The 13554-nt window shown below is 51.2% G+C and overlaps 5 protein-coding genes across 5 annotated transcripts; 2 read left to right on the top strand and 3 right to left on the bottom strand.

The window, feature by feature from the left end:
• Positions 1 to 399: 399 nt before the first annotated feature.
• Positions 400 to 1338, top strand: AA0111_g9043 (hypothetical protein; the record flags this gene model as incomplete). The annotated part of the gene is made up of 1 exon (XM_028655558.1): positions 400 to 1338. The coding sequence occupies one exon, from the start codon at positions 400 to 402 to the stop codon at positions 1336 to 1338; it is 939 nt and encodes a 312-aa protein (XP_028503332.1).
• Positions 1339 to 1720: 382 nt separating this feature from the next.
• On the bottom strand, positions 1721 to 3479 carry AA0111_g9044 (hypothetical protein; the record flags this gene model as incomplete). Its single annotated transcript, XM_028655559.1, has 3 exons — positions 1721 to 2943; positions 3000 to 3161; positions 3221 to 3479. The coding sequence occupies 3 exons, from the start codon at positions 3477 to 3479 to the stop codon at positions 1721 to 1723; spliced, it is 1644 nt and encodes a 547-aa protein (XP_028503329.1).
• Positions 3480 to 4365: 886 nt separating this feature from the next.
• AA0111_g9045 (Folylpolyglutamate synthase) lies at positions 4366 to 6005 on the bottom strand (the record flags this gene model as incomplete). The annotated part of the gene is made up of 3 exons (XM_028655560.1): positions 4366 to 5754; positions 5808 to 5939; positions 5985 to 6005. The coding sequence occupies 3 exons, from the start codon at positions 6003 to 6005 to the stop codon at positions 4366 to 4368; spliced, it is 1542 nt and encodes a 513-aa protein (XP_028503328.1).
• A 339-nt stretch (positions 6006 to 6344) lies between these two features.
• On the bottom strand, positions 6345 to 8568 carry AA0111_g9046 (hypothetical protein; the record flags this gene model as incomplete). The annotated part of the gene is made up of 5 exons (XM_028655561.1): positions 6345 to 6816; positions 6865 to 7795; positions 7843 to 8058; positions 8121 to 8432; positions 8556 to 8568. 5 exons carry the CDS (start codon positions 8566 to 8568, stop codon positions 6345 to 6347), a joined length of 1944 nt encoding a protein of 647 aa, XP_028503331.1.
• A 317-nt stretch (positions 8569 to 8885) lies between these two features.
• AA0111_g9047 (Brefeldin A resistance protein) lies at positions 8886 to 13280 on the top strand (the record flags this gene model as incomplete). The annotated part of the gene is made up of 2 exons (XM_028655562.1): positions 8886 to 9713; positions 9768 to 13280. The coding sequence occupies 2 exons, from the start codon at positions 8886 to 8888 to the stop codon at positions 13278 to 13280; spliced, it is 4341 nt and encodes a 1446-aa protein (XP_028503330.1).
• Positions 13281 to 13554: the final 274 nt, after the last annotated feature.

The following is a 13554-nucleotide window of genomic DNA, read 5'->3' on the forward strand; positions in this document are numbered from 1 at the left end:
TTTTACTTTCTTACAAGTACCAATAGCAATAGTTTTTGTCAAAGGTATAGAGTTCCTTGAAGCATGGCAGAAGCAAAGCTGACATGGTATGAGCGTTCCTGGTCATTGCTTTCACCTGGGGCAACAGGCTACGCTGTCACGTGATCTCGCGTTCACTCGGACAATTACTATAGTATCTTCAAGCCAATAGGCTCGGCTGTGGTCACCCAACTTCTGCTTGAAGATTGGTCCGTCGGTGGTATCACGACCTAGTCCGCGTCTCGCATCTATATCTCACTCTGCCGGACTCGATACCAGCAATTTGAAGTCAGCAACGCGACTATCGGCCCATCCTATCGAGCATTTGGAAATCCAGGTATCCGCCTGCAACGCTCCAAGCTTCACCGAAAACGATCAGATATGGCCTCCAGCATGCCCTTGGCAACTCCTCTCTTCCCCAACCTCCCACCTGAGCTCCGCAACGAAATCTACTCCTACCTTTCCATTCCCCCTTCCGACTCAACATCTTTAAACTCACACCTCCCTCTGGGATTGAAAACATTCACCTGCAAACATACGACCATCAACCTCATCCCCACACACCATGGCTCAACCTCCCTGCTCTCGCTCCCACGGGCCACTTTCCCCGAAAGTCTAGAATACTCATCGCACCTCCTCAGCAATGCGATTACCCTTCAAATTGGAGTACATTTCCACGGACGCGTCAACAACTTCGTGCAAGTAGATTGGAACAAGAAAATCTCAACACATCTGAACAAACTGGCCAAATCTTTCCCATGGCTGAAAAAGGTGGCGAGATACGATATCCAAATACTATGGGAACCAGTTGACGGAGCGCTCAAAAGTAAGAAAGGAAAGAGGGTCGCAGGTCAGATACCACTTGATATGGTGGTATGTCTGACACAACTCATGGATGCGGAGGTGAAGAGGAAACGGGGGTCTGTGAGCGTGGGTCTATGCTTGGAACATTCGTTCGCAATCCAAAATGCGCTTGCTGAGCACAAGTTTGGATTGAACACGTTTCTCTTCAACAACGGCAGCGGGGATCCTGAATTTAAGAAATTCATGAGGGAAGTAAAGATGACGGCACATGAGTATCACCTGCCAACGCATCCTCACCCAAGGTTTCTTGCTGTTCCTTCCATTGGGGACTCGAAGGAGAAGGCATTAATCAGGGTGCAAAATGGCGTGGTCAGTTGGAGTGAGTGGACCAAGGGGCTGCTGGTTATGAGCAGGACGCTGGATGCGGAGGCGCCCAGAGGGAGTGTGCTTACGCAAGGGAAGGGCGAGGCGGAATTCCCAATGTGCCATCTCATGGCGGAGTGTGTGATGAGGTAGTGGAGACTACACTGCATCCGTGGTGTCTGAACGAAAGATTATTGCTCACTATGATGGCTACCAGTGGTTGTGCTGTAGTGGCCGGTAGCGATCGACTCTGTTTCTTGTATATATAGTCAGAGGTTCTGAACATACATAATTTCTCCCATCCTGCGGCCAATCATTGCAAACACGACCCTACAATGAGTGTAACGATAGTTAAAAGGGTGTATTCGCCTCAGGTCCATCTACATTTTGTTCGCTTCGTCCTCCAGGTTCCTTGTGTTCCCTCTCCTCCATCCGGTATCCCTTTTCCACCTCCATCTTCTACCCCCCTTCTTCCCAACGGGTCTTCATCCGATTTCAATGCTGCCCCTACCATCGCGTCTACTACATCACCTCTCTACGCCCAAGCCCCCACCAAACTCATGAGGAAGGCTCCCAAGAACACAAGCAAACACGCATACACCCTGCGCTTTCCCCTGAGCACCTTCCAACTCTCATCGCTCAAGAAATCCTCCGACATGAGTTCCACAAGACTTGCGTAGACGAGGAAACCCGCGGAAATAGCATTCATGATGCCGACGACGAGAAGACCAACTTCAGAGTCGGGAGAGTACAGGGTGTGAGTTGCTATGCCGATTGCCATGCCGCCTGGTGTAGTGCAACCGTATGCGAGAGCCATGAGCCAGGGCTGTGCAGCGCGGGGCTTCCAGTTGATGTCCGCGATACGTACACCGAGGGCGAGGCCTTCGAAAGTTTGATGGAAGACAATGGCAATGAGCAACACGGTGAAGTCGTTACCAACGGAAACGGCAAGCGACATTCCGATGAAGATGCTGTGGAACAGGATACCCATTTCCAAGAGAAAAACTTGCATAATGGCTTTCTTGTGGACTTGCTCGGGTGTGAGCACGTGGTTGTGGTCTCCAGCTTCTTGGTCCTGTTCGATAGCATACTCGTCACTGTCTTCCTTGCTATGAGCGCCTGGAATCTCTGCTGCAGACCCACCAACAGATTCAATCGCGTCAAGTCTTTGGCCGTCTTCGCGGTAGCGGGAGAGTGTCCTACTGATGCTCCCAACTCTTCCACGCAAGACACCTAGATCTCGGACTCGCATGCTAGATTCGGAGTACGTCCTCTGCATTGCTGGTTGTGGTGGAGCCGGTGATTCAGTAGCCTCGTGCTTTGGCTCTTCCTTTCGGCGAGACACAGCCTCCGCGCCCTCGTTACCACCGCAGACATGCTGGGCCGGAGAAAAGATCATTTCAATCAATGTGACGAAAAACACACTAGCTAGCATGATAGCGCCTGGCATAGCCTGGTAGTCAGTTGTCCAGAAACTTGACAGACATGGGTCGTTCAGTGAACCAAAAGCGGTGGGGAGTAGATGGACAAATGCGGTCGCGACTAAGACACCAGTACCGAAATGCTTTGCGCCGAAAAGGAAGGCAGGTGGAATGCGCAGCCGCGGGAATTTGAGTACGAGCATTGGGAAGGCACATCCAGTGCCGGATACGAAAAGAATAATGAAGAGACCAGCGACATGCAGACCCAGATCGTAGTCGGGCTGCGCTTTGCCATCTTCGCAGGTACTTCGCCTGGGGAGACGTTGGAATGATTGATCTGAAATTCGTTATTAGTAGTGACGCTTTGACGCAAAACGAGTTGTTCCATCTTACCTTTGGGCAAGAAAAATTTGGGGGCAGACAGGTTGCCGCTAGCCCAGGAAATCAAAATTGAAGTACACAGTACCGATACTAGCCACTTTGACCAGCTGATGATAGTGGCGGTGAGGCCACCTTGGTACTCGCTCACATGTCTGGTTGTTCGGGTGCAAGGTCCTTCAGACGAGTCAGCATCGCAACCTTCATTTCCGAGTTATCGGAAAACTGCAACATACCGTTTGGGGACCCTTTGACACCCTCGCCCGTAATGTTCGGCGGTCTCTTCTCCATCTCTTGAGCATTAGAATCATCGATTCCACAGCGCCGGAGACTCTGTGTGCCGCTGCGCAACCGGTCTGCTTCTCCTAATTCCCTTGCATTCGCGATGCCGTTTAGGTCCTCACAAGTCGTCAGATCAGCAGCGAAGCGTGGCGGACTCTGATTCCATTCCGGATGCCAAAGGACGTCCTCATCGGTTTTGGAAGGGCAGTTCATCTTGGGACCTCGGTAGCCAAGCCCTCCTTTCTAGACAGGGAGACGATAGAAGGTGCGTTTTGTAGTAGTGACAGCAATCTAGTCGGTAGAGCGCGAACGATGGGTTGATACGTTTGGAGGATGACGTGGAGATCGATCAGTAACGGTGGGAATAGTCGGGAGATATGACATCTGAAGGAACTAGTAGTGGTCACTGTGGTCGGTTAGCGGCTCTTCCGCGAGTGTTATTGCCCAATCACATGCTGGGGCCAAGTGCCAAGACCTTCCGATCTCCAGTTCCGCCACGCGTAGACGGCCGAACGGGTGCTGGATCTTTTGATGGGTCTGTAGTACAGCCGCCATTACTCCAGTCAAACTCCGTGTTTCAAAATTGTACAAAAAGCCATACTCGCTCTCATCACCACCTCAATTACTGGAATCGGGTGTTCGGCTTGCCCAGCACGTAACGATGCGCGGCCGGTGGAGACTCTCAAGAAGATCGAACCCGATGTCTCCCGTAGAGCCATGAGCACCAAGACGTGCAAACTTTACCGATGCGGAAATTTCTGGGGTAATGGCACCAATAGCTAGTCTGGACCATGTGGTACTCCGACTGCTGACTACAACATGCGATTCTGGGCATCGATTGACTCAGACCTATTGATGAGCGCCACGAGTCAGCAGCATCTTATAATAGACGCTATTATGTGACGAGTAGTTCTGAAAAAGAACATTTTCTTTAGTTGGCATGTGAGCACGCGACCTGCAGGACAGCCACGATTGTTTTAACGTTGCATTAGTTGCTCCAATGGACATGTGACGGGTAGCCCACACGGTCGCTTCCGAACATTTCTTAGCGCATGTTGAAGCGCGTTCTCGTATCATTGGTGTCTATGGGTATCACTTTTCACTGCGCCTTGGCTGTTTCCAATACTTCAAGCGCACCGCCAACCAGGTGCAAGCTTCCAGTTACCAACACCATAACTTCAGCATCGGCCCCCGCCTGCTTGGCATAGTCTTGCGCCACCTTTCGTGCGGTTCCGACTGCCTCTTCGATTGTACGTAGCACATGCACTTCTGCAGTGCTGTCAATATCAGACCACGTGTTCGCGAGCGCCTTCTGCACGGCCAATGTATCTACGTCCTGCTGGTTGGTGTTCATCGACACGAGATCAGGCTTGTACCCTTCGCTGAAGGTTTGATTGGTCGTAAAGATGACATGTGTGAAAGGAGACTGCGATCCAGACGTGATACCGCTCTGCAGAGCTGTGTATAGAGCTTTGGCAAGTGCATTTGCGTCTCGGGTTTGTTGGTTGAAGATCAAGATTCGAGGAACCTTGGATTGCGAGGTAGCGGTGGATGTAGCAATTTTGATCTGCTCCGCGAACCACTTTCCAGTAACCTCGATGCTTTCCATTGTGTGCCCTCCGTCGATGTGCCATGCAACGTTGGTCTCGCGTCTTATCTCGCATCTGCCAGCCCATCGCACTTGCTCTAGGCCGCGAATAAATTCGGAAGGGAGTTCGATATGGGGAACGACGGTGGGGTCGGGCACCGAAGTGTGGCCCAGTGCTCGCAGGTGTGCAGCAGCAGCAGCTATTGCCACGGACGCATTGATTTTCTGGAACGCTGCACCTAGCCCAAGCTTGATCTCGTTGTTGGCTAGAGCCGGATGTATGTCGATGGTGTGTAGCTTCGTGCCCTTCTCTGCCGCCCGTTCTTCCAGAACGGTCATGGCTTCGTCCTTTTGACACGCCGTAAATGCGACACTGCCTTCTTTGAAAATTCCTGCCTTGTGCCAGGCTATCTCTGGAAGTGTAGAACCGAGCATCGCGGTATGATCTATCCCTAGACTCGTGACGGCTGTGACAGTGGGTTTTGTCAAGATGTTGGTGCTGTCAAATTCGCCGCCAATGCCACACTCAATAACAGCCGAGTCCACACCCTCCTTCAGATACGCATGTAGCGCCATAAGGGTCAGATAGCGGAAGTATACTGGCTTTGTGGGCACGTCTGCGGGCGCATTTTCGGTCTTCGCTGCTGCCTCCAGCTTGTCCCATACCTCGAAGAAGTATTTGGCGAACTTCTCTTCTGATATTGGCTCATTGTCGATTTGTATGCGCTCACGTACGAATCGCAGATGTGGGGAGGTGTAGAGGCCGATCTTCGAGGGTGGAGTCTGCGCATCGCTGGAGGTCGCGTATTGCGACAAGATAGATGAGATAAAGGCACTAGTCGAGCCCTTTCCCTTTGTTCCGGCGATGTGTATAGGCTTCAGCCTGTCAAATTCTGAGGGCTGGACATGTCATCAGTCACCATCCTCAGGTGGGGTTCTCGGGAGCCGCACACCTCATATCCAGCTTTGCGACACCATTCAATCATCTCCGGTATCGCCTGCTTGTTCATGCCGCGACCCGACTTGCGGATCGCATCGACTATGGAGAAGTTGGACTGAAGCGTGTTCAGCGCCGCAACCGCAGCCTACGATGGTCAGCCCAATCCATGCGCACATTGCTAGAAACATACCGCATAGTCGCGCTTCTCCATCGTGGCGGCTGTGTGATGAAGGCGGGCAATTGGTCTAGCGCGCAACCAGCACGTGCGTGTCCGGGCTATGAACATGAGGGCATCGTGATTGATGCTTGAGAGACTGTCTGCGACTTTTGTTAGTGAAAGAAAGCCCGCCGCCGATAGCCGATGACGCATCAGCTCGGACCCTCGTTCTCGCATGCCTCAAATGGACCTGCGATCCACCTCACCTCTCGCTTCACCTCCTTGAACCGATGCATCATGTTTTGCTCTTCGCAAGCAAATATATTGACCTACTCAAGCGACTACTGACTTAGTGTCTATCAATGCTACTTATACAACTAATTTTACATACAATTACAGGTTCATCGTGTTGTACGCCGCACCCTCATCCCAGAGCGGATAGTACGAGCCGAACAAGTCCAGCGACTCGCCGTCGAGCATTGTCCCACCGTCATTCCGAAGATTCCATCCTAGAGGGAATGGCTGCAAATCCGCGTATGAAGGAAAAGCTGATGGCGCCTCAGCGACTGTTGTTTCCTGCGGCCCCTCAATCGGGGCCACACCTTCGGCATACATGGCAGACGATTTTGGGTGGCTATTCTTCTCAGAGTCGTTTTGCGCCCGCACATAAGTTCGCGCTATCTGTGTGAACTCCGATGCGATGGACCCTGGGAGTGTTCCCTGCGAAGCGTACTCCAAGCCACTGAAATGACCACAGCCAACATCGAGCAAGGCCAAATTGGCTGTGGTTTTTGGGTGGGTCGGATTATCTATGACCATGTCGAAAAGAACAAGATAAGCAGCCAACGGAACGCTGGCAAGAACCCTGCAAATCATCAACAACTGTCACACGAGCAAGGATACTCAAACTTACCAAATAGGTGTGTAAGGCTGCATATCGATAAACTTTGTGAGCTCGAGCACCGTCCGCGCTGTACGCATAATGCCGTCCACCAAATCAGACCGAGCATCAGACTCATCCTCCATCTGGAGAGCAGTACGATCAAGATGCAACATGGTGCCATGGTACAAATAATGGAGCCGTATACCAATATCAATCATTTGCGTGGTCTGGGTATACGGCCGTATAGGTTGCCCTGGCCGAAGCTCCATGGGTATCGTCTTTGCCCATGCTCCCAGCTCGGACTTGAGGTTGTAGATGGTCGTATTGTAGTAGGCTTTCGGTCTACCTCGTACACTGACAGAGAACAGAGATGCGTATATGCGACTAAGGAGTCGTGATATCCGGATAGACGCACGAGTCCAGTCAAACGACGTGCCGCTGCACAATAACGGCTGAGTTGGGATAGCACTGCTGATGTCCGAATCCATGATAGTAGAGCATCTGCCAATATTGAACGACATGTTCTTTTCAAGGAAATAAAGAACATAGAATGTGCGGTTCCGTTCATCGTTACCAGGAGCCGTCGATCTGTTGTACCCTAGTGTTTGTGCCTTTTTGGCTCCTTCTGACACCATGGCGTATTCGATTTGCAGACACGAAAGATTCGAGGCAAAAATTGCCATGGCTGTCAGTGCTTGAACCGTGTTCAATGTGGTTCTGCTAATCAACAGATCTGGAAAGATGGCTAGAGCCGTGCCAAAAAACCGCCAGCTTCCGCTCTTTGTAGGCTCATAGCTACCTCCATCGTGGTACTGCGAGCCCAGAGCGAGAACAGCGTAAAACAGTGCGGACCACGACTTGTCGCTGGCGAGTTTGTCGCTCAGATTCGGACTGAGAGCGATGCTTTCGAATCGCCGCCTGTCGAGAAATGGATGAATCGGGTCGACATGCTCAAAATAGGCTATACGGTCAACCACGGACGTGAACACCAGACGTTTACGAACTTACCTTGAATGCAAGTCGCGATGTATTCTTTTTCGATATCAAACACACGGATACGATCGGAGTCTGGCGCAGGAGCAGGTACTCGCTCGATAGTTTTCATTCGCTCTCCAATGATATTGGTCACCTTCGCCCGAGCATGTGATACGCGGTCATGACCAAGACGGATGGCCAGCTCCTTCAGTCGAGCCTCGGGGAAGAACGTCAGACTGTACTCGCTTCCTGTTTGGAATTTGGTAAGCTGACAGCGAAGAAACAAGAACTGGTTTATGATCCGAACTTACCGAAAACACCGAGATCTTGCAGGCTCGGACTCTGCGCACTGAGCGCATTGTCTTGATCGGGAGCAGATAGAAGCCTATCTACGTACAACTCTTGGAGTCCGTCATACTTTGACATGCCTCCGAACGAGCTATGACCATCGTGGTGAATCTCCGACTCGTCCCTAAGTTCGGAGTCCACTTTCTTTGCGGAGCCTATGACGGATTCTTGCTGCGAGCTTGATGCATATCGTCTCTTCCGTATGCGGACAGGACTGAAGTTGCAGACCTCGTTTCTTCGAGCGCAGTTGAGACACTTCGTAGCACCTGGATGTCCTATTCAATTATCAGTATCACACTTCTGAGGATGAAAGGGTGGATCAGTAATCAGCGACCTACCGATGCCACCACAACGAACTTTGCGAGTTTTGCATGGATCGCATGTTTTCATTAGTTTACCGCCGAAATCCATAGTTCTCGAAGAAAGGCTTTGAACATGCAGGAAGACTTCGGGTGCGTAAAAGAACGAGGGATGGCGTCTTCATAAAGCTCGGAGCCGAGGAGGTGCATTGATAGCGTTCGGATAGACCCGCTTTAGCCTTACGCGGCTACCGAGATGCGAACTTCCTTCCGAAAACATGGAAACAAGTTCAGAGTTGACTTTCTCTCGTCATTACCGATGAGCAAGGAGAGCAATGGATGCGATGAGTAAGAGTTTGATATATAGATCTGGTCGTTCGACCAGATCGAGCATCCTGCCATCGCTGTACCATCACCCTGGAGCTGACCATGTCACCCAACACCTCCGATGATACAGATGACGAAACAATCACCTCTTCTGCCCCTCAGAATGATCAGAACGAAGAATCTCTTTCACCTGCTGCAGTCGCGCGCCTTGTTCGACGTATCTCGGCTGCACACGACCCAGACCGGAAAATCGACCCTTTTGACGTTGATGACCCAAACTGGACTCTGGAAAGGACGCTTGCAATTGCTATTGATCGAGGAGAACGGGATGGCGCAGGGCCTCTGTCACCACATGTGACGCTCGCGTGGAAGGATGTCTCCGTATACGGCGACGATGTCGGCAAGGCTACACAGCAAGACGCACTGTCCCTCTTCACCAATCTCATTACTATGATCCGCAACTCATTGAAGAAGCCGCAAGAGAGAAGGGTTCTCCATGATATCGACGGAATACTCGCTCCTGGCGAGATGATGTTGGTCCTTGGGCCTCCATCCAGTGGTTGCACGACGTTGTTGAGAATGCTCTCTGGACAGATCGAAGGCTACCGGAAATGGTCTGGATCTATCAGCTACAGCGGTATCAATCTTAAGACCATGCGAAAGCGATTCGCAGGTATGCTGACCTTCAACGACGCCATCGACCACCACTTTCCCTATCTTACGGTTTCTCAAACTTTGGAGTTTGCAGCCAGTACCAAGACACCTCGGATGCGTATGGACGGTGTCTCACGAAAGCAGTACATCGAAGGCATCAAAAACATCCTCATGGCAATCTTCGGTTTAAGACACACAGCCCAGACCCGCGTGGGCAATGACTTCGTACGAGGTGTATCTGGAGGCGAGAGGCGTCGAGTTTCAATCGCTGAAATGGTAGGTCTTGTTGGAACAGACATCATAATGCTCACAATGCTGACTGTGAATTAGCTTCTTACTCGAGCTTGCGTGACCTGCTGGGACAATCCAACAAAAGGTCTTGATAGCTCAACATCTTTAGACTTCGCCAGAGCGCTGCGTGTTGCCACCGACCTCACCAATAACGTATCCATATCTGCTTTGTACCAGCCAGGCGATTCACTGGCTGGCACGTACGACAAAGTGCTGCTTCTTCATGAGGGTCGTCAGATCTACTTCGGAGACGTGCACGCAGCGAAAGGTTTCTTCGAAACTATGGGCTTCCTCTGCCCCTCTCGTCAGACTGTTGCGGAGTTCCTGGTCTCTATAACAGATCCAAGCGCACGAGTTGTGCGTGAAGGCTGCGAGAACCAAGTTCCACGTACTGCGCAAGAGTTTGAGGATCGATGGAGAGCTAGTGCTGATTATCGCAACTTGAGGCTGGCGATCGAAGAACATCTCGACACGGTCGGTTCTATGCAGAGTCAGGAATTGAACCGATTCAAGAGCGTGCGATCTGCTGAAAGAGCCCCCGCTACTCGCGTATACTCGCCATACACTCTGAACCTTGGCATGCAGTTCACCACGACTTTCAAACGAGCCATTCAACGGATCCAAGGAGAGTATGCCTATTTTACGGCTATCACAGCGACGATGCTCATCATCCCGTTGATCATGGGGTCGATGTTCTATCAGATTGATCCTGGAACAAGCGGATTCTTTTCTAAAGGCGGTATCATCTTCTTCATTGTCCTCTTCAACATCATCATCAATTTTGCTGAAATCGTCGCGCAATTTTCGCAGAGACCGATTGTTGAGAAACATCATGCCTACAGCATGTACCACCCGTACATCGATGCTCTGGCTACAATGATTTCGCAATATCCAATCAAGATCATCAACATCATGCTGTTCACGGTCATTGTTTACTTCATGGCTGGTCTGAAGAAGGAAGCCGGTCCATTCTTCCTCTTCGTTGTCTTTACCTACCTTACTACGGTAACCATGACTGCCTGGTTTCGCATCATCGCAGCATTCACTTCGACTGTGGACATAGCGTTAGCTGTGGCTGGACTATCCATTCTCCCGCTGGCCATGTACGGAGGATACGTCATCCCCCGTCCTTCGATGCATCCTTGGTTCAAATGGATCTCCTACATCAATCCCATCTACTATACCATCGAAGCCCTCATGGCCATCGAGTTTCATGGACGGCAGGCACCTTGCCAGCAGCTAATCCCGTCTGGCCCTGGGTATGAGAATGTGGACACACAGAACCAAGTCTGTGCCGTTATCGGAGCTAGACCAGGTGTCCCGTACGTAGTCGGAGACGAGTATATCGCTTTGTCGCATGGCTACTCATATGACCATGTGTGGCGCAACCTCGGCATATCGATCGCTTTCTTCCTAGCATTTACCATTATTTATGCTGCGACGACCGAGTTCATGAAGTCGTCTAATGGCACTTCTCAGATGGTCTTTCGGAAGAATTCGCCTTGGGCTACAGCAAAGCCTCATGACACGGAAAGCGGTGCAGCTGGTACATCTGACACTGATGAGAAGGTTGCGACTGATGGGAGTACGCCAGGTATCGAAAGCGGCAAAGATGTCTTCTCTTGGAAACACCTCAACTACGACATCGACATTAAAGGAACTACACGTCGATTGCTGTCCGATGTTGAAGGCTTTGTTGAGCCTGGTACACTGACGGCACTTATGGGCGCTTCTGGAGCGGGTAAGACCACCCTACTCAATGTACTCGCACAGCGTGTTGGCGGAGTGGGTATTGTAACTGGTGATCCAACGATCAACGGCGTTGCCTTGGATGCCTCGTTCCAGCAACGCACTGGCTATGTACAGCAGCAAGATATCCATATGGCTGAGATGACAGTCCGCGAGGCTTTCCGTTTCTCTGCGTCTCTTCGTCAACCACAAGAAGTATCTTTGGAAGAAAAGTACGCCTACGTCGAGAACATCATCTCAATTCTTGGTCTGGATGACTTCGCTGAAGCCGTAATTGGCATTCCAGGGAAAGGACTCAGCGCAGAGAAGCGAAAGCGTACTACGGTCGGGCTTGAACTTGTCGCACGGCCGTCGTTGCTCATATTTGTTGATGAGCCGACATCTGGCCTTGACTCTCAATCAGCGTGGTCCATCGTTCAACTGCTCCGAGATCTTGCCAATGCAGGCCAGGCAATTCTGTGTACCATTCATCAGCCTTCTGCTACTCTTATCGAACAATTTGACCGACTGCTATTGTTAGCACGGGGTGGAAAGACCGTCTACTTTGGAGATCTGGGCAGAGACTCACAAACAGTTCTCGACTACTTTGCTAGCTACGGTGCACCCAGGTGCCCAGAAGGCGCAAACCCAGCCGAGTACATTCTCGAACAAATTGGAGCAGGCGCCACGGGACAAGCAACACTCGATTGGCCTTCAGTGTGGCAATCATCCATGGAGCGCAGTGCTGTTACCGAACGCATTGAGCACTTCGAGTCATTAGGCCGCTCCAATCCTGCCCAGAATTCCAGCGCTCCGATGCGCAAGTTTGCGACGAGCTGGTGGCAACAATACCTCCTCGTGCAGAAGCGACTTTTCGTGCAGCAATGGCGCTCGCCGGGTTACATCAACAGCAAGCTTGCTATCAACATCATTGGTGGGCTGTTCATGGGTTTTACCTTCTACAAAGAACAAAACTCCGTGCAAGGCCTACAGAACAAAGTGTTCTCAGTCTTCACGATCCTGCTTCTCTGTCTTATCTTGATGGTTCTTGTCCAGCCTCGACTCATCGAACTCCGGAAGATATACGATGTCCGCGAAAAGCACTCGAACATGTACCACTGGAGCGTCTTCGTAGTGGCAAACGTACTCGTGGAGATACCCTTCAACTTTGTCATTTCAAGCATGTGCTTTCTCTGCTGGTACTTCCCCGTGGGCTGGTGGCGCGACATATCTGACGGGCGAGGCGCATTCATGTACCTCGTGTTCAGCGTCTACCAGATCTATCACGCAACCTTTTCGCAGGCACTTGCCGTCGTCACACCCAATGCCGAAACAGCCGCCATGTTGACCATTCTCTTCTACACGTTCATTCTCGCTTTCAGCGGAGTACTCCAACCGCTTTCGCAACTCGTCGGGTTTTGGCATTTCGCCTACTACGTCAGTCCTTTTACATGGCTCGTCTCAGCCATGATGTCTACCGGTGTGCATGATGTTCCGGTTCAATGCACGGTAGCCGAGACCAACGTCTTCCAGCCTCCTCAGGGACAGACGTGCGGCGAGTACGCGGGCGCGTTTGCGAATGCGAGCATGGCGACATTGTACAACCCGGATGCCAATCAAGACTGCCAGTTCTGCCAATTCGCCGTCGCGGATGTGTATCTTGGTGCTTTGAACATGTCATACGACGACCGCTGGAGGAACTTTGGCTTCTTGATTGTTTACACCACGTTCAACGTGGCTGTGTTCACACTTGGCTTTTATTTGTATTCTGGTCCTGGATTGGGCAATACGCTGAAACGCGTCTTCAAGGCTAAGAAGGCCTGATTGTGGTACCGTTGTTAATAATACTTGTGGATGAATGTGTCTTATAGATTTCGAGCGATCGTATTGTGATACAAAGCACTTGTTTATCTTCGAAGTTTATTCTGAGCGCGTGCTGCATGAGGTGAGGGTGATTGACGGTAAGGTTGAGACACAATAACAGACAGGGTTTGGCGGGTCAATTGCGGGGCGCCGAAAGTAGCCTAGCGCATGTGGTCGTAGCTCTCTCACTCGATTGATCCTCGATGGACAATCCGACCGCAGCCATTGTTTCGAC

Source organism: Alternaria arborescens, assembly GCF_004154835.1.
Source record: "Alternaria arborescens strain FERA 675 chromosome Unknown contig_24, whole genome shotgun sequence".
Classification (NCBI taxonomy): domain Eukaryota; kingdom Fungi; phylum Ascomycota; class Dothideomycetes; order Pleosporales; family Pleosporaceae; genus Alternaria; species Alternaria arborescens.